Genomic DNA, 20,165 nt, shown 5'->3' on the forward strand with positions numbered 1-20,165 from the left:
GTGAGCTGCTTACACTGGGGGTCAGATGTGAATTATCCCAGGAGGCTGAACTAGATAATATGTTAGTTTAAGAATTTCAACTCATAATAAATTAAATGGCTGTACCTTGCACATTTCCACCAAAATAATCTTTGTTTTATACATGACAGCAGGATGACTGCGATGGAAATATGTAATGTGTTTCTTCAGCAGTGGAATTCAAGTTTCCACGCAGGCTGTTAGCAGAGCTTATTTCCAGAGTCAGAAGCTGACTGCTCCCCAACTGCAAATTGTGGTTTGCCTCTTCTTTAGCCACTTAAGCTTTGCCACACACTGCTCAGGATCCAGAACAACAGAAGGAGGCACTGCTGCATCTTGGCCACTCTTTAATTCAGACAACGTAATTGTGACTGTTCAGTGACCTGGCACAGGCCAGGACCAGCATGTTTCAGCCATAACCATTGCAGTGGTAAGTTACATTGCACCATTTCTAAAGGAATCAATTTTGCCACTTACTGTTCTCTCCCTTGCTAAACAGTGATATTCCTCAGTGTTTAATATCTTGCTGCTTTGGCTATTGAAAGCAGCCAAAAGTCACCCATTTTCATGACCCTTTTCCTTGAGTGAAACTTTCATGGTAACTTGTGCTTTGCTTAGTTATCAGTTCAGTAATACAACTTTCTGGCAAGTATTTCCATGGACAACATCAACATGGCTTGTATTTATCTTCTTGACTTGTTTTTGTGTTATCTGCCAGACCCCTTTCAGTTGGCAAGTTCCTTTCTCTTTTCCAGTTGTTGTCATTGGCAAGTTATGTGTTTTTATCCTGGTCTACATAGAGCACAGGACCCTTCAGTTGCTTGATCTTTTACAACTGCAACCAATTCTACTTTAAACACAAATGTTTGCCTTCTGAAGGGCTCATCAATGCATGTAAGGAAGTGTTGACTTTGGCTTCCATACAATGTGATGTGACCTAGTCCTGCCACTTCGTAGTTCTGCAGTGACACAAAAGCCATCTTCACTAGTTTCACACGTTTTCTTCCATCTTTTGAGAATCCTGACATGGTGACAAGATAACTTGGCTAGTTAAAGCCTTTGCCTCTTGTTACTTTGACTGTGTATTGGAAAAGGACCATAGGAATGGCATTGTATTAATACTGAACCATGAAACAAGAGGTTGTAAACCAGCAGTTTTCAGTCAACTCCCCATTGCACCAGGATCCTGAATGCCTTTAAAGCTTCTCCATTCTTCGTTAGGTGAGAAATGGCTGAGAAGCTTTTGGGGCTCCAGATTGTTCCTTGTGATTGGTAGTGCTGGTAATTTTTTGTCCAGCTGTGCTGTGTAACACCCCACTTCTGCAAGGGCTTGGTGAAGGCAAGAAAGAAAAGCTCAGCACCTGTGCTCCAGTGACTGCATCTGGCAGCAGAGTTTTCCTTCAATGGCTGAGCCTTGAACCATACCTTCTAATATCCAGATTAAATAGCTGGGGATTTGTGTCCTGCTTCTGGAAAAAAAAAAAAAAAAAAAAGAGGCTTTAATAAAAATGGTAATTAAAAAAATACAGATGCTGATAAAATTAAAAACATATGCATATGGAGTTGAAATGATTTAGTGCTGAAAAATGTTGGTTGATTCAGTAGTAGTTAAACTTCCAAATAACTTGTCTTGAACAAGCAAATAGTTATAAGTACTTGGCTATATGTCTTTTTTTAAAAAAGTGAACACAGATCATGTTGCTGGTTCCCTCTACCACTAACTGGTAAAGGCTGCACTATAAAATTAGTGCAGCAAACCACTCATCTTTCCAGTTGCCACATTCTCTGCCCCAGTTGACAGCCTTTTGGGGCCTCCTTGGCTTCCCAGCAGAAAGCACCAAGTGCAGTTCTGTTGCTCTAATGAAAACATAACAACAACGTCTGGGAAGCCATAGAATGATGCAATAACCGTGCAGCTCTGCTTCCTTTAATGTGATGAAGCTTGCATATTTGCCTGGCTCCAGAGTTTTACTCTTGCCAGTATTGTACTGTAAAGAGACTTGGCAGAACACGTTCAAAGGCTGTTCGTGGTTTTTCACTCAGCATTAAACCTTCCAATGACGGAAGGGTGGGGGAACACATATTGGGACAAACAGACACTCAAAAAGTCAAAAAGAAAGAGGAGAAGGAGGCTGGTGGTAGATGGTCAGCAGTTATGAAAACATTGGTTATGGGACTGGGGTTGATTAGGACTCAGCTGAGACCCACTGGAGGACAACATCATGTATTGAACCAGTGGGTCTGCTCTGCCTGCTTTCCAGGAGGTGATCAGCCCAAAAGAAAAACAGCTCCTAAAGTTCAGAGAGAAGAGATCAGCATTGCTTCATTCTCACAACCAAAGTCGTGCTGCTGTCCTTGATAACTGCTCAGTCACCATGGCTGCAGTAGTCAGAGGCTCTAGGATTGCCCTCTTTGTCTGGGTTTGTTCAGTATGGGGAAAGTCTCTGCCCCCAAGGCTGCCAGTCTTGCTCTGCAGACCTTCACTGAACTCATTTATGGCTGACTGGTTTTTTTAACAGCACCATTTGGAAAGCAGACTACCTAGTCCTTACCCCCCTGTGTGAGGTTAGGCAGGAAAATATTCAAAGTGAAGCTGAAGCAACTCTTGGAGAGAACTATTCCGTACGCACTTGCAGATGAGGGGCAAAATATGTTCTGAAAGAGAACTTATGGTCAGATTGATGCCTCCTTCCAGCCCGTCCCACAACTGTCTGTGGTGGGATGTCATGTAAAAGGAAAAATATTTGGAAAAGCGGACATCTGTGGGCCAGCCTTGGTATGCTTCCCAGAATGTAATGACTAGGTGAATGTTTTTCAGGGCAGCAACTAAGGAGTGTAGGTGACTGCCAAGTGCTGGATCTGATGTGGCGTGAAGAGGTACAAAACAAAGAGGAGTGAGTTGTCTGAAGAAAGTGAGGTTTAATTATTTCCAAACTCGGCATTAAAAAAAAGCACTAAAAAACAAAGAGGAATGATTTGTCAGAAGAAACTGAGGCCTAATTATTTCCAAACTAGGCATTAAAAAAAAAAATATCCCAAACCAGAACTCTTTTCAGTCCCGTCAAGTTGTTTTTCAGATTTTTGCATATCTTTAAGACACTTCCACTGTGTGGACATGCTCCTTTCACCAGTCTTGGGGCTCTACAAATATGGCTGTAGACGCCCTACTGTGAACATTTCTACATCAACAGTTACTGAGATCTGTGTTATGATTTTAGTTCCACTGGCAATTACTGATATCTAATTACCACTTTATCTGTTCTGAACTTTGTAGGAATGTGTAATAGAAACCACTTCAACTTTTGCTAGAACTGCATTTGAATCGTGTGTCTCCTCTCCTACAAGACTGCCACATCCACACCCACCATCCCAAAAGAACTGAAATATATTTCAGCTTTAACTGAAACTGTACTGGTGTACTCTACCATGTACATTCTTGCTCTGGGAGATGAGAAATGCAGGCTCAACTGCCCCACAGCACCCTCAGAAACTGCAAGACTTGGAGTCTCCATCAGAGAAAGCAGACATGAGAGAGGCCCCTTGTGGCCTTGGAACAGCTATTCTGTATCATGGACAACCATTACAACTAGGACAAAACACGACTGTGGTGCTGGTGCCTCACAAAGTACTGGCCAAAATACTGAACTCCACAAGCAGTTTTAGTGGTGTGAGGCATCTTTTTGTAACCTCGGGACTTAGCTTCTCCATGGGGTTTCCCAGTTCCAGCAGTGCCAGTGGGGTGTCAGCACCCTGCAGCACTGGGCAGGGGGCTGACAGGCAGCCTGGGCTCAGGGCTTCCACCCTGCATCTGGCAGGGTGTGCTCTGGATGCAGAGGCATATGTTTTCATAGCAAATCTAAGTGGCAGTTTAGAAAAGCTGACCCAGCCAAAGAAAACCTTGGAAAACCCTGCAGAATGAATCAGTAAAACTGTCTAAGAATTTAATACAATGAGAAATTTAGTAATTGTCAGAAGTCCATGAGATATACATTTCTAAATTAAACAGCCCAATGAAGTAACAAGATTGTGCTTCTGTAATCAACTAGTAGCAATTTTACAAAGTTGTAAGAATGTGGAGGGAATTCAGTTACAAAATGTGGATGCCACCTGCAGGTACCCCTTCAAGGTTTCATTCAAGAAAGTCTGTGGAAAAAATAGGTGAGATCTCATTTTGCTGAGAGAGGTAACATTTCTCCTTGGCCAGTGGCAAGTGTGATTTGGGTAGGTATGTCTTGAATAACTGCAAACGAAATGATGGCAAAACAGCCGAGAGAGAGCCAAAGGGAGCTGCAGGCTATCCCTGGAGAGCTCCTGTTGGCTGAGGATGAGCTGCAAACCCAGCCTGCTGTGGCAGGAACACTGCCCTGGGCAGCCCTGGATGATAAGTAACTGCATAAAGATTCCAGACATGGATTGTAGGATATCACTCCTGCCCAAGGAAGGTCTGAGGGGAGGGATGGAGGAGTCACTTTCAGTGATTCCCACTTGTGGAGCTGATGTGCAGGCACCCAGTGTGCTCCAGCCCTGGGAGCAGTGGGGCTGCACAACTGCCCTCGTGCTCTCTGCCTCTCACCTGGCTCTTTGCTGCAGGGGAGAGCAGCTGCATCTTCAGCTGCAGGGGAGGTGCTGGTCAGACACATTGCTGTATGGAAGAAAGTGAGGTGGAAAGAAAGGTTTTATTAAGGAAGGACCTTAGCAAGAAGCAAGAAAAGATTATTTGGTCTCTTAGCCTGATAGATACAGATTTTGGGATCCTGCACAGTGGAATGGAAACCCAGGCTGCCAGGATCCAAAGCCAGCCCCTCTTCTGAGAAATCATTCTGGCCAACAAGGACATGAACCAACGCTGCATCAACTCAGAAAAGGGGTACATGGCCCATACTACTCTCATGTGCTCCCTTTTCCATAAATACACAAAAGTGCATGTCTCTCTGCTATGAGAAGAGAGCTTCAGAAAGTTTTAAAGGAATTTTCTTCCTTTAAAGAAGGAAGAAAATTGTGGGGATCCCATGATGATCTGTGAGCCAAATGCCCTATCTGTTACAGCATTTACTGAATTTTATGAGGATGTGTCTCAGCAGGGCATTCCTCCAGCCTGTCCAGACCCTGCTGCAGTGAGACCTTGAGTCTGACAGCCCTGACAAGCTGCTGAGAAGCAAAAGGACTTGAAGAATGAATATGTGCACAGGCTGTCCTGCCTCCAGCTCAGACTGTTTCCTTCTGTCTCAGTCTGATAACCGTGCAGTCTCCCAAAACCTTCTCAGATGGCTGCTGTCCGGCAGATCCCAACAGAAGCAGGGTGAAAGAGAGCTCACAAAAGGTTTGGTATCTCTCCCAGCAGTCTCAGTCTCTGGTAGATTAGCAATGCAAACAAACGAAAGCAGCTTGGAACTGGCCAGGGGCTTTTGGCAAACCCGTGTGTTTGTGACTGCTACCTTCACTGGAGACAACTGACACGACTGTGTCCTTTCCAGGCATTTCCAGCATTTCTGCATTATCAGCTGCCTGGTGCAGGGCTGCAGAGTCCATCCAAGGGAGGACTGAGGTATGAGTACTGCTTGAAGCAGCTCCATGAGTAAAAGCCTTTAAAAGCTGGATCTTTTGTGTAAGAAATCATATTCCTTGGACAGTTTGTAAATGTTCCTTGCAAACTATCTAGTGCTGCTGCCAGACAGAATTACCTTAACTGGGACTTCATGGCTCAATCCATGGAGAATCTCCCACATGAACAGAAGGCACAAATCAAAGGGCCTTTTTTTGAGAGACAGTGCTCCAAGTGGGCCCAGGCATCCCAGTTGCAGCTCTTTGCAGGACAGTGCTGTGACAACTCTGAAAAAGATCTTAGAATTGAGTTCTCTGAACTACAGGAGGCCCAGTGGGTGTCCTTCTCAAAGGCTTCCTCAATAAAACCCATAGTGTGTCACTTGTGCACTGTACAAGGCCATCTGTTCCTTCCCAGATATCTGCATCCCAGCCCATGGAGGCAGATATTACAGGTCACTGAAGGAGAAAGAAATGTTGAGAAGGAAATAAGTTTTCAATTCAAATACTATGTATCCAGGTGTTTTTAGTCCTGTTGCTGTCCCTAGAAAGGTGAACAGCAAAATCCAATTTTAGTATTTGGCTGTTCCTGAAGCGCCCTCTTGATTTAAGATTTTAGGATTCATAATCCCAGGGCTGCAAACTCTGTACTATATCCTGTAAATGGCCTGACAGCTCCTGGCTTGCCAGGCAGGTGTTTTCATGCTCTGATTCACCCATCTGCAGTAAGACACTAATATCTCAGCTGTCCTTGGGGAGAGCATCAGCAAAAAGCTGGAGGTCACCTCTCTATTATAGCAGTGACCCTCTCCAGTCAGGACCTGACAGGAGACAGCTCCCCTAAGGACACCAAGTGTTTGAGCCAGCCACCTGGTGCCATGTGGTGATGTGAAGTTTGCAGTTTGTGAACATATCAGTTCAGGAGATCTGAGCTTCCATTATTGCCCTGGGCAGCCTAAAATTCTGTTCACTTTCCCTCTGGTTAGAGACTAGTTCATGGGCAAGGTGCAAGGTGTCCCTGCATGGACAAGCTGCTCACCACATCCCTGCTGTCCTTTCCTTACTGAATCAGTGAAGAGAAAATAAAGGCACGTAAGGAAAATAAGGGGGTCTGTTAAGACAGGCTGGGATATGCCAGCTGGAGAAGGTGAAGTCCAAAGGTCTTGGCTGATCTCCTCTGTGCCCTGGGAAGCACCCATGCTCAGACATCTGGAAAACCTTGCTCTGCAGAGAGATTTGTAACCCCACCACAGCTCCAGAGTGGGAGGAGAGCCCCTCTCCAGGAGAGCGCAACCTGCCCTGTGGCAGAGCACTTGTGGAGCCCATCATCTGAAAGGGCAGGAGCACCTCAGGGCAGAGCTCCATACTGCCCAGGCACTGCCAGGCTGGGGCAGGCACAGCACCAGGCTCTGCCCCATCCCTGCCATGGCTGTAGTCTGTGCACATCCCCCAGCAGAGGAGCCCCAGGAGAGGATGCAGCTCTGCTTTGTGCCTGCACTCACTCCCAGCTGAAGCAGTCAACTTCAGAGCATTCCTCTCCTTTGTGGAAACACTGTGAGGTGACCAGCACCTGAGTCTGCTGACAGCTTTGAAGCAAACAGTTTAATTATGCAAACCTGAAACTGAATCTGTCCCTATCCCTGGGGCACATCCCCACTGATGGCAGCTGCAGTCTTTCCCTGGGCATCCTAGGGCACCTTCCATCCCAATCCTGCAAACACTTACTGGAGGATTAAAATTTCACCAATTAGGAATTCTTGCAAAGTCAGTGGGATAGCCAGTGGGATAGCCAACATTTATGTGTACAATCAAATGTGCAATTTGGGTCTGAGCACTTTGTCATATCCTTGGCCTGTGTTTAAAAAGAAAAAGAAAAAAACATGAAAACCCACAAATCACATTTAAGCTAGCAGAATGATTTATTAAGAAAAAACACTGACGCATTTTTGAAGTACTGAAAGGGTTGAAATAGTCTGAATAGAATGAAAATTGACACGAATTTTTACCACAATGCAAAAAGAACTTGAACTATTCCAATACGAGTTTGCTTTAATGTTCGTGCATGTCTTCACATCCTGCTTTTGGCAATGGCCAGAAAAGAACTACTGAAATACTGTGAGAAAAGCTGTTCTTGTGTTATTTCTGGCCCTGTTGTAATGCATGAAATCAGGACATCTCATGAGAGACACTGATATTCAAGATTTTCAGTCTATTTTTCAGATAAAAAAGTCTGGATATATATCTAAATTTCTGGGTTTAGTCATGGCTAGATCTCAAAGCAACAAGTAAAGTATCTGTGAGGTCACAAGTCAAATAGTTACAATTCAGAAGAAAGTATAATAGTTATATTCAAGTAACTTGGAGGGAAAAAAAAAACCTGTGAAGCCAATATTCACTTGCCAAGCTAAGGTGGATGTCTCCTCATTCTCAAAATAACCCTTCATGCCATCAGGGAATTTCTGAAGTTTATTCAAAGGGCGGATGGGGGTTATGATTAAACCTAAAGTGCTTGGAGGCACAGCGACTGTCATAGGCATGGTTTTGTGCATGTGTGTGGCTCTAATCTGTCCAAAAATCATTTTTGATAAACACCTTTGGGATGCAAAGAAATGAGGGCTCTATGAACTATATGTTTTCTGGTGCCCCTGCCAACTCTGAATAAATACGCTGTGTGTGTAGCCAAGGTCCTGGAGAATTATTTCCTGAAAGCTACTTACTTTAGAACCAGAAGGGATTAATGAAGATGTGCCAGCTATTTCCTTTGCTGGCTTGCATGCCTCAGCCTCACCAATATTAAATAGTAACAGTGTGTACATGAGTTATGCTGCTGCACCTCATGTTTTGCACCCTGCAGAATCCATCTATTCTGTACACAAGCAGGAAAGCACAGAGTGTGAGTTTGTTGCCTCTCCTTGGGTATCCACATTTGAGGCTTGCAGAAGCTATCAAAGCCAAATTGCATCTTGAGTCTCTGGTTTTAGCCTCTGATAAAATAGCATTTGTGTATTTTACAGCTATTAACAGAGGTTGAACCTCAGTTCTGCTAAAAAGGAGATAATACAGCTATCAGCACTGGTTAAACAGATTAATATGATTGATCTGACTTTTTGATCTTCCTGAACAAACATATTTATTGTTACTGGACAACTTTCAGAAAACTTATAAATCATTTGAGATTTATAAATTATCAATTATGTAAGAGCTATAGCAGCTAGGGAAATGTTTTTGTATGACTGCAAGCAATGAGAAAGGAGATTTTCAAACTCAGGCCAAAAACATTAATTACAAGCCATCTTTAGAAGAATCTTCCCGCAACCTTGTTTTATCTTTAGATTTTCTCAGGCTTCCTTTGTGGGAGTCCCGAGCAGAGCCAGGGAGAGCAGGATCCTGTGTCCCAGGGGAAGCTCTCCCCAGGCAGCTCCGGGAGCCTGACTCCACACAGTCTTTGTAGAAACTGGCATTAACTTTGGGGTTTTCCTTCAGGACAGAAAATCCCCTCGATCACATCCGTGTTGCCAAGGCAACGCACTCCAAGTCTCCCTGTCCTCTCCAGGACCTGATATCTACCAGAGGAGCTTCTAGACAGAAAATCACCGAAACCCTGACTCAACCGCACGAGGTTTAACGCCGTGCAGGCAGCCAAGAGGCTGAGGATAACTCAGAGGTTTATGCAATAACTGGAGGACCATCAAACTGAAGCTTGTTATGACTACTCCCTGTTTAAAATCCTAAAAGTCAGCCTGAATCTTGCATCCTCTCTGTCTTGCGTCCGGAAAACGCCTCAGATTTGGGGTTGAAAGTGAATACGCTCCGGACTGACGCGTTGGGAGCTGCTGCCCCGTGCAGAGCTCTGTCAGTACAAAGAAAAGAGGAAACGTTTCTACTGGTATTATTAACATGTCAGTAGCAGTGATAGATTCCAACTGAGATCAAGCCCTCTTGTATTAGCAGTGTGCCAAAAGCAGAGTAGGAAGCAGAGAAAGGGGAGGAAGCGTTATTATTCCTGTCTTACAGCTGCAGAAGAGAAGCACGGGGATTGTGAAATCCTCGAGGTCGCACAAAACTGCATGCAGCTCAAGTGGGGAAGGGAGTCAGACCCTCACAGCTGCCCCCTCCATCCCCTCAGCCCACTCATTGCTCCCTGCCTTGCTGGGCTGGTTGACATTTTTGATATTTGGAGATGCTCAAGAGTTGGGGCTGGTGCAGGAATTGAGTCCCTGGGGATGGGTCCCAGGCGGACACCACATCAATCACAGTGTCCTTGCACATTACTGCACTACCTTTGCTCTCACACATGTGCACATCCTCCGCTCTTCCTGCCCAAAAAAGACAAGTTTGAGCAATAATTCATCATGGTTTGAACCATTGTGTAGATAATTTCAAGTTATGGATAGACCTCTATATCTGTAATACTGAAGAATATTGGTGGCAAAATTGCCTGACTTTATGCTCTCCAGTGGATCTAGATGAGAGAACAGGCATAAAAAGCCGGGAATTCAATAACACAGCGTGGTGTGTTTATTTTTGCACAGGTGGCTGAAGAAAAATTAATTTATGATTATTATTGTTATCAGCTGTTCAGCATTTATACTTAACTTTTCAAAGCAGTGATTTTTGCAATGTGACCTGCACCGTTAATGTTAAATCCAAACAAATCCACATTTATTTTCCAAATGTAGGACAGACATCACCCATCTGAGATACTACATCAAATAGAACTGAGTCACTCCCAAGCCAGTAGAGACACCAAAGATGTGATTTTGCTCTGAGAATATTAAGTACAGAATTTAAAGCTCAATTAAATGAATAAAATGTATAAAGCATAGCAAAATCACTAATTTTGATTCTATTGATACATTACATGTGTAATGGGTAATCCACTTTGGGGATGTTTGAGCTGCTGTTGTTTTTCTTTATAGAATAAAGGAACTCATGTATGTATTTAAGGCTTGAGTCTCTGGCTTTGTATTCCTTGGGGTTAGAGCAAAAAGCTCTAGCTGGGGGGCAGTGGTACAGACTGGAGCAACTCTCATAGCTTGGCTCCACAGAGGGCACAGAACTGAAGAAATCAGGGAGGCCACAAGTGCCGTGAGTGGAGTCTCCAATGGGGCACACACAGACCCCACCTGGATCCTGAGCACAAAATGGAGATCAGCTCACACATAAATGAAGCTAAATAACCAAGAGGCTTGATCTCGAGACAACAACTCTGTCCCAGGCCAAACTGTAGAGCTTCTCCTGCTGACCACGTTTCCTCCCAATTAACCCTGCATTACACACCATTTCCATTCCCAGGGAAACCTCCTGGCCCCTCTCTGGAGCCCTTGTGCCCTTGTGGCTGGTCACAGAGCCCTGGCTGAGCCTGAGCTATGGGCTGCTGGGAAAACATCTCCTGCAAACACCACGGCCCTCCTCCTCCTCCTCCCTGTGCCCACTGCACACAGCAGCTGATGCACAGCAGAGGCCTTATGGAAGGAGTTTTGTTTTACATGGCCCAAGGGGATGGAAACCTAAAAAATGCAATAAAAAATGGAGGTGGTGCAGAGAAGTGAGAAAAAATAAAGACCTTGAGCACAAGCTGGGAGATTGTTTTTCTGACTCTTTGGGGATGTGTTCAGATGGAAGTAGAAATAACTGATATCCTTGTTTGGAGACATTTTTTTGGTTTTGTTTATTAATTCTTAAGACAAAGCACATATGTAGAACAGAACTGGGTCTTCCACCCTTCCAGACAAAGCAACAGCTACGTGTTGGGGGCTTCCAGGTCTGCAGTTTGTCTGGGGCTTCTTGCTGCCACTAGCCCCAGTTTGAGGGTGTGATCAGGGAGGCCACCCATAGGACCCCGTGCTTCCTCAAAGAAACAGGGGCCAGCTGCAGCTTCAGAAGAGGCACATGTCCCCTCCTCATGTTTGCAAGACCAGCTCCCTGACTTCAGAGTGGTCTCAGCCCCACCACACCTGACTGCCATGACTAAAGCCATGCTCAGCTTTATGGGTATCTTCTTCCTGCAGCTGAAGCACCCTGGCCGTTCCCTTTGCAATATTATATGTTGTAGCACAAGTCAACTCTATAAGCCAGCCCATGCTGTCAACCTACTCTTTTCCAAACACAAATAGCATGCAAAACTTCCTGATTTGTGGAAGGCAAGAACTGGACCTTCACACAAGGTCATCTCCTGCATTTGTACAGGGATTGTTTTTTGACTTTCCCATCAGATGATGTCTGGTCTCCCTTTCTGCAGCATTCAGTACCCCACAGACAGCAGACCAGCTCTCTTGGTGGACATCCTTCCCAGGCACACACAGGAAAGAAATACCTGAGTTGTGCTGAATGCTACCCTGTAGATACAGTCTGTCATTTTATCTCAGTCCAGTCTTACTTTATTTGGAACTGAGACCAGGGTTTGATTAATGATGACATCAGCCAGGTTTCAGAACTCCCTCTTGACAACAGCCTCAGTTCACCTTTGTGCTGCTGTTGCTCACAGAGGTCCCCGCAGTCTTTGGCCCTGCAGTTTGACAGTATTACCTGCTGTAGCAACAGCACTAAAGATGCTTTAGGGATGGTCACAGATGACACTGATGTGTTTCCTTCCTGCATGCATCATTTCAACCACCTTCTTACCAGTTCATCCAAACCAAATATCCATAAAGAAATGATATAAACACACATATTGTCTTTCAAGTGCTCCTTCAGTCTTGTTGAGAAATCTTCCAAAGCTCATTTCTCCACAGGTTTTTGCTTGCAAAAATCAGGTGGCAACTTTTGAACCTATCTTTGCTTTCTTGTGGCCCAACATAATTGGGCCCAACATAATTGGGCCACTAGATTAGGATTTATGCATCCCCTCTCAGATGTTGTATGCCCAGTCTGATGACCCCACTGATACCAAGGACGGAGCACTGAGACCCTCCTTGCTCTAAGACAGTGGCTATTGTAGGAACTGAAGCAGAGTCCTCAGAAGAGGCAGTTTTTCCTTTCTTAAGATTCTACTTAACAAAACTCACCCTTACAAGATTTAATTTCATCCCTACGTTTTCTTATTCCAGTGATCTGGGAGCTACCAGGCTGAGCACGAAGAGCCCATTCTAAGGCTACTCTGCCATCTCTGGCTCCTCACAGAAGCAGACCAAACCAAACTCCCTTTAGCCAACATGGTTTAGTGCATTCATCCTTGTCTATATGTGCCTCAGGACTTTGGTCAGTGCTGATCCACCTGCTGTGAGGGATGGCAAAAGGGCTCCGCAGCTGCTTTACCTGCCAGTGTGGTTATTTTGTAGTTTGGATAACATCCCATTCAGCATAATACTAAATAATTCCTCTCCTACACAACTTCAGGCCTTTCAACATACATGGCCGTAGTTATTCATCCACCCAACGTGCCATAGCACAGAGAGTGCCAGGAACATGAGGAAATTCTTTGAATTTCAAACATATATGTTTACTGTGAAGGAACCTGCAGCTGAAGGGAGGAGCCGTGAGAATGTAACACCAATGAAATATTTGCTGATAGCATATAAAAAGTAACCAGAACAACAGACAAAAGCAGCATTTTGCTGGAAGTGGACACCAGAAACAAGAACTGTATTTAGGAGCATAGATGAAACTCTACTGAACTGGTTTTGGGTTTTCTCCTGCCCATGGCTGGAGAAGGGGGAAGCAGGCAGAGCAGCACTCACAGCCAGCCCCAGTGGGGCCATCTGTGGCATGACTGCCCACCCCAGGTGGCAGGGCTGGGGCGGCAAGGGCTGGATACAGCCTCTCCAAGGGCCGGGATGCAGCCTCTCCAAGGGCTGGGATGCAGCCTCTCCAAGGGCTGAACTGCAGCCTCTCCAAGGGCCGGGATGCAGCCTCTCCAAGGGCTGGGACGAAACCTCTCCAAGGGCTGGATACAGCCTCTCCAAGGGCTGGATACAGCCTCTCCAAGGGCTGGGATGCAGCCTCTCCAAGGGCTGAACTGCAGCCTCTCCAAGGGCTGGGCAGCCCTGGCACTGAGGAGCTCCATCACTTGCAGCCTCAGGAGCAAATTCTCCTCTAGGCTTGACAGCACAGTTGATTTTTTCCTGGCTCCTCCAGTGGGACACATTAAGACCCAAAGCATAGCTTTTAGGCTCTTTCTGCACGATATCCCTTGGAATGTGCCTTGCTGCCCATCTTTGGCATGCCAGCCTGGCCTACCAGCTGTCTGGAGCTGGCACACAAGCATGGGCCAATAGAGGGGTGCTGCAAAGAGCGGCAGGGAGTTTTTTGCAGCTCCAGCCTGGCAGGTGCCTGAAGCCCTGCTGTGCCCCGGGCTCCTGTCCCACTGTGGGATGCAGGGGAGCCACAGAGCTCCCATCAGCCGGGGCTGCATCCTCAAGGGAGCCGGCTGCAGGCTGCGGTATGCGGCCGGCAACTGTTGACTTCTTTTTCCGTGCATGGAAGGGTAAGAAACCTTAATTAAAAACATGAAGCCCACAGTTTGTATCACATTCACGATGTTAAACAAGCTCTGGAAATAGAAACACTGTTTTCATTTAAGCTTTCCAACTGTGATCTATGTAATAAAATATGGAGGGGGCGGGCGTGTGTGAGATTTACATGTGATGATTTGGGAGATCTCACTGCTTCAGAGGCTTGTGAGGCGCCGCAGTGCCAACTGCTCCTGCCACTGCCTCACCACGTTTGGTAATGCCTGCCCCACACACGCTTTTGTTTTGTTCCAGAACTGCTTTCCAAATGGTGATTTCTGCCCTCAGCTCTTGCTGCTGTGATTTATTCTGGCTGTGGGTGTGGGATCTGCCAGGCCCTCAGCGACCTGCTGCCCTGCCCTGCCCAGCTCTGGACAGGCAGGCAGGTGAGCAGTGCACATTTCCACCACTCCTGGGGACCACACATGTCCTTGGGGACAGCCACATACCCTGCGAGTACAGCGACCCTCCAAGCCCATCCCCAGGCAGCACCAGCATCAGCGGACGCAGGGAAGGAATATTCCTGCCTTCCCAGATCCTCCTGTGTCACCTCACAGGGAGTGATCATGCATTCCACCACGGTGGACAGGCAGGGGGAAGGTTCTTCCAAGGGCACCTGCTCAGTACCTGCCAGTGCACGGATTGTCCCTTCTCCAGAGCCTGCCTCAGCCTGCAGGGCCCTCAGGAACTCCCACGCCCCATCTGCACCTCCCCTCAGGCTCTGGGGACCAGAACCTGCACCTGACCTGGCAGAGAGGATCACCCCTGCTGTGCTAGAGGGGTTTGGAGAGGGGAGTGGGAAGACAACAGGGCAAACAATTGTCTGACTGTGAACGGCTGAGATCACCTTCCCATGGGGGCTTGATTTGGGTCAAATCTGTCACTTTCTAAGACTCCTTTTGCTGTGACATAATTATAGCAATGTTTCCCATGTCATAAGCAGTTCATCTGAGCATTGCAATGATCAGAGCTGCATGTTTTGCATGAAGCTCCTAATCAGCATGTTAGCTCTGTCTAACAGGAGGCATTTGTCCCACACTGCTCCCCTGTGCCTGCTTCTCCCCCCGTGGCTCCTGGATGCTCTGGCCAAGTCATGTCCTGAGGCACAGCCTTCCCAGGGCTTTGCCCAGAAGTCTGTGGAAGTTCAGGATGCACAGCCTGCACAGGAGCACTCCCGTGGTTATTTACATTTTTAGACCTTCTGTTTTCTCAGCAGGGGACTGGCAGCAAGTTGTTCCTGTCTTTTCCTCACATTTTGGGAACAGTAATTTTTCTCCCTGGACATTGGGGCATCTTAAATGCATTGCCCTTCCCCAGCCTCTTCCCTGCTTCCCATCAACCAATGGAGAAATTACAATCGGGTCGGTGAATCCCGATGCTAAGCTGCCCCTCTTCCAGGAATTCTTTCCCTAATGCGTATGGCTGTGTGACGTCCCCGAGAGCGGCCGTGACGTCACGCAGCCGTAGCGGCGGGGTGCAGGGATGGGGTGAGCCCCACAAGGACCCTGTGGGGGGGTGAGCCCCACAAGGACCCTGTGGGGGGGTGAGCCCCGCAAGGACCCCACGGCGGCTGAGCCCCGGGGCCGGGGGTTCTCGGAGCGCCGCAGCGCCGAGCCAGCGGAGATCCGCGCTCCCTCCGCGGCGGCCTCTGCAGCCCGGGAAAACGGGAGGGAAAGGCCAGGCTGATGGAAGGGGGATACGAATGGTAGCGGTATGCAGGCTCAGGTACTTTGGGGCCACGCTTGCGGGGACAAGGACAGGGACAGAGAGGTGCCATGGGGAGCGGGAGTCGCGGCTGGTGCCCGCACGGGGGATCCGCGCCGCGCACGTCCCGCCGGGCCCGCAGGCGCAGACGGCTGCTCCCGTTCACCCGCGGCGGTCAAATACCGTCTGAATTACATCCTTGTAAATATTGACTGTGGCCATCTTCTTCGTTCCTGCGCGCAGAAAACCGAAACGTTGCGCCCGGCGGGGCCGGGCTGCTGCTCCGCAGGGCTGCGGGGGTGCGGAGCGGCGGGGCCGGGGGAACAGGGGCACACCCGTGGGAGCGGGAGCGGGCCGGGGGCAACCGTGGGCATCGCCGGTCACCGAGCATCGTGTCTCTGCGGGAGCGCGCCCGGGATGCTAAAGGCAGCGGGCCGCCTCCCGGCTTGGACTGCCGGCTAATTTGCAGCCCTTGGGCTTATAGAGGGGACACACGACTCACAAGAGAAGACGGGGAAGCGTGGTGGGAGATGGTTCCTGGCATGGCATCATTAAACACCGGTGTTAACGAGTGGCACGCGGCTGTGGCTACGCCCCGCTCCCCGACGGGGGTCTCTCCTGCGGTCAGCGTGACACCAGCCGGTGTCCTCAGCCGCCTTCCCCGGGAGGCTCCCCCATCCCGACGGTGAGCTGCCCAGCCGTGCACCTCCGCACCCTCAGATGCCCCTGGCCGGACCCCTCCCGCCCCTCCACGCAGCGCCCCTCGACGCCGCCGTGCCCGGGCGGAGCCGTGCCCCGGCTGGGGCTGCCGGGGTCCCCAGGCCAGCCGTGACTCCCCCCGGCCATGGGGAGCGGCAGTCCCGACAGTGCGAGCGGCTGCGCGGCGGCTGTGCCTCCGGGCGCCGGCTCTGCGCATTTGGTGGTCGTTAAAAACAATTTGTTTCCCTCCCCGTTCGGGGAGGGGGAAGGGGAAAATCATTCCGGGGGAGGGGAACGGAGGAAAAGGGAAGGGAAAAGGGGGGAAAAAAGGAGTGAGAGAGAGAGAGAGCAAGCGAGACAGAAACACCAAAGCCGACAGAAAACCCGCGCTCCGAACTCTTGCGACACAGAGTGAAGAGCGCGGCGGAGGCTGGCGGCGAGGTGCGAGCGGGAGCGGGCCGGGCCGTGGGAGCGGGCCGGGCCGAGGAAGCGGACCGGGGCTGGTGGGGGGGCCGTGGGAGCGGGCCGGGCCGTGGGAGGGGCGGGCTGCCTCCCCCCGTGGGTGGGCAGGCGGCGCCCGGTGCCTCCGCGCTGCCCCCCCGCCGGTCGCGCCGGGCGGGTCTCGGCGGTTCGGCGCGGCTGCCCGGTGACCACTGCCGCCTCCCCGCAGCGCACAGCGAGCCCCCGCACCTCGGAGCCGGCGGCCAGCACGACGGCGGCCCCCAGCCCCCCACCATGAACACCATCGTCTTCAGCAAGCTCAGCGGCCAGGTGCTTTTCGAGGAGGACGCCAAGGAGCGGGAGCGGAGCGGCCGGTCCTACGTGGGGGTGGTGGAGGGCCCGCACCACGCCGAGGTGCTGCTCCCCGACAGCCCGTCCATCAAGGAGAGCCTCAGCCTGCGCAACCGGCGGACGGGGTATGCCGTGCGCTCGTCTCCGCGCCGCGCACCGGCTCCGGGGGCGGCCCTGCGCTCCCGGCCGCCGCGTCGCCGATTTGGGGTTGCGAGATGGGTTTCTAGCTGGGTCTTTGCCCGCGGCCCCGGGTTCGTATTTTCTGGGATTCTCATTCCACAGCTATGGTGGGAAATTCCGGCGATAGGTGATGCAGGGGCGTCCGACCGGGCTGGAATATACCAGACAGAGCGCTCCTGTCCGGCTGTGCTTGACCTCCCCGTCTGCCTCCGAACAGAAACGTACCGGGAACACCGGGGCTCCACCGGCTCGTTCGGGCGCTTTATGTGATTAAAGTCTCCAAAACGGAGGCGCCAGGCGGGACGTGTGGGACCCGGGGGCCGGGGCGGCGGCGCGGCCGATCCCCGCGGGCAGTGCCGTGGCAGCGGGGCCGGGGCGGCGGGCACGGCGCGGCCCCGGCACTTGTTCCGCCGTTCCGCGGGCCCGCAGCGCGCCGAGCGAACGGGCGGGAAGGAGCTGCGCTGTCCGTGCTTTCACAGGGATGGCATTTAGATCGGACTAGCGCGGTGCCAGTCGGGGGCTCGATAACGTGATATTAGGATCGGGTTTGCTAAAACGGCAGCTGAAGCTAAGCCGCCCGAAGCCGATTTTGGGGTTGTTTTTTTTTGTTTTGGTTTGTTGTTTTTTGCGGGGGTCAGAGTTTTGGTTTTTTTAGTGCCGGAACAGGTGAAATTGAAGGTGATGAGAGGACGTGCGAGCTCTGGCGTGTTGACAGCCGTAGCTGGGAGGGTTGAACTGGCGTGCGCTGACCAGACATTTCGGGTTAGCGTTACGAAGTAAAGATCGAGGAGCGCAGTCAGGCGGCTGCGAAACCGCGGAGTCCGGGGGAGTTGCTTGTGCTGACCAATTTCCCCGTAGCGATTGCATCAGCTCGCAGTTCTACCGGCGCTGCTGGCCCACGGGACGCAGGTGTGTGTTGTGTCACCGGGATGTTGCTGCGGCCGATCCCGGGGCAGCCGCGGGACCCGGGAGGCGGCGGCGCGGCCCAGCCCGGCCCCGGGGCGCCCCCTGCCGCCGGCAGCGGCACCAGCGCCGCCCGAGCCCCCTCCGCCCGCAGCGCTGCCGCCGGCCCCAGCCCGCCGCCGGGCTTGCCTTAGCACTCCTCCGAGTTGTTCACTCACTTTTTATTGTAGGCCTTTATTTACAAAGGGACTATTTTTTTTTTTTTTTTAATCGGAACCCGACTTTCGTTCCCCCGGCATTCGCTGTTACTCGGCAGGCGCGGGGCTTTGCGGGCTGCCGCGCGTCGCTGCCGGCGGCATTGGGAGCGGCATGCCGGCTCCTCCAGGAGCACCGCTCGCCGCCGGCTCCGAGGGGGGAAATGATCCAGGAGCTGCTCGGTGCCGCGGGTAACTCTTAAGCATCAGCGGGAAATAAACCCGGGCGGGGGAATCAGGCTGGGCTGGCCCGGGGTAACGCGCACCGCAGCTGCGGGATGCACCGTCGGCCGTGCGAGGTGCGCTGGAAAGCCCCTCTGTAGACAGACCGGCCACACTCCGGTCGGGTGCCGAGCACCGAAAACACCGGGACACACAGCCCTGGCCCCGCTGAAATCCCCGCGGGGCCGCCGCCGGGGCCCGCAGCATCCCCGCGGCCATTCACCAGCTCCGAGTGCGCTCGCCCAGACCCTGCACAGGGCAGTTCGGGGAGCTGCTGGCATCACCTTCTCTTGAGCTGTCGTCCGGGCCGAGGGTTGCGGATGGGGAGATCCCCGAGCACCCCGCGAGGGCCGGGCTCGGCTTCTCCGGGCAGGGGCAGCCGGGGCTGGGTCCCTCCTCGGACGGGGCGCATCCACCGCGCCGCGCTGGGGAGCCCGGGCAGGCGGGCAGCGGGGAGGGCACGGGCAGCGGGCACGGGCAGGTGTCCCTCCGCTCCGCTCCTTTCCTCAGCGCCCCTTCTCCGCGGCAGGGCGCGGCAGAGCGGCGGGAAGGTGCGGCACAAGCGGCAGGCGCTGCAGGACATGGCGCGGCCGCTCAAGCAGTGGCTCTACAAGCACCGCGACAACCCGTACCCCACCAAGACGGAGAAGATTCTGCTGGCCCTCGGCTCCCAGATGACCCTGGTGCAGGTAAGGAAGGGAACCGCTTATCCCCACCTCTAAAAACCGCTCCGAGGCGTTTCATGGACGGGAGGGATGGGGACAGCAGCATCTGCCAAAGCTCCTCTGGGAGCTGAGCAAAGGACAGTGCTGGGTATTGGGAAGCATCGGTGCAGCCAGCAAAACCGGGGTCCTGTGCACTCCTTCTTCCACTCTCCCCTGGGCTCCCCACCCCAGCAGGACTGGCTCTCTCAAACCAGAATTGTCGTATCTTAGGTATCGTGGCTGCAGAACTGCTAAAGACAATCAGCAGAAAGTGTGTGCTTGCACTCCTAGGAATAGATGCCCCCATCCTTTCATCTCATTCATAAATACGATGAAAATATTTTTGCTTAGTCTTTCAAAATTCTCAAGTAAAAAATATCAGTCATGGGAGAATTAAGCACAGAATAGAAATTGCTGAGGAAATTTCAGGGGAGCTACTCTTCCCTTTTGAAAAGGGGGTAGGATGGAAACTGTTCTATTATTCTGATGATAATTGTCATCACCTGTTGCACAGACATCAGTGCTACCATATACACTGTGTGCATTGGCTCAGCACACACACTCTTGCAGGAATTATCATTGTAATATAGTTAGACATGGGGAGTAATTGTTTTGCTCTCAGGTAATTCTCCCCTGAAGTGCCTGGCAGTTTTCTTGCTGTAAGAGGCATAAATTTTGCTGCAAATGTTTATAAATCT

The 20,165-nt window shown here is 50.8% G+C and overlaps 1 protein-coding gene across 3 annotated transcripts in view; it reads left to right on the forward strand.

Annotated features, from left to right (window-relative positions):
• The first annotated feature begins 15,689 nt into the window (after window positions 1-15,689).
• The window catches only part of MKX (mohawk homeobox), a 50,797-nt gene continuing 46,321 nt past the window's right edge, over window positions 15,690-20,165 (forward strand). For 2 of the 3 annotated variants that reach the window (XM_058023977.1, XM_058023995.1), the window contains exons 1-3: window positions 16,765-16,853; window positions 17,083-17,329; window positions 19,293-19,452. In XM_058023977.1, the coding sequence (XP_057879960.1) occupies window positions 17,148-17,329; window positions 19,293-19,452 (342 nt within the window). In that variant the 5' untranslated portion in view covers window positions 16,765-16,853; window positions 17,083-17,147. Of the gene's footprint in view, window positions 15,735-16,764; window positions 16,854-17,082; window positions 17,330-19,292; window positions 19,453-20,165 lie in introns of those variants that run through there. The other variant, XM_058023986.1, reaches the window with a different exon arrangement.

Source organism: Melospiza georgiana, chromosome 1 (genome assembly GCF_028018845.1).
Source record: "Melospiza georgiana isolate bMelGeo1 chromosome 1, bMelGeo1.pri, whole genome shotgun sequence".
Lineage (NCBI taxonomy): Eukaryota > Metazoa > Chordata > Aves > Passeriformes > Passerellidae > Melospiza > Melospiza georgiana.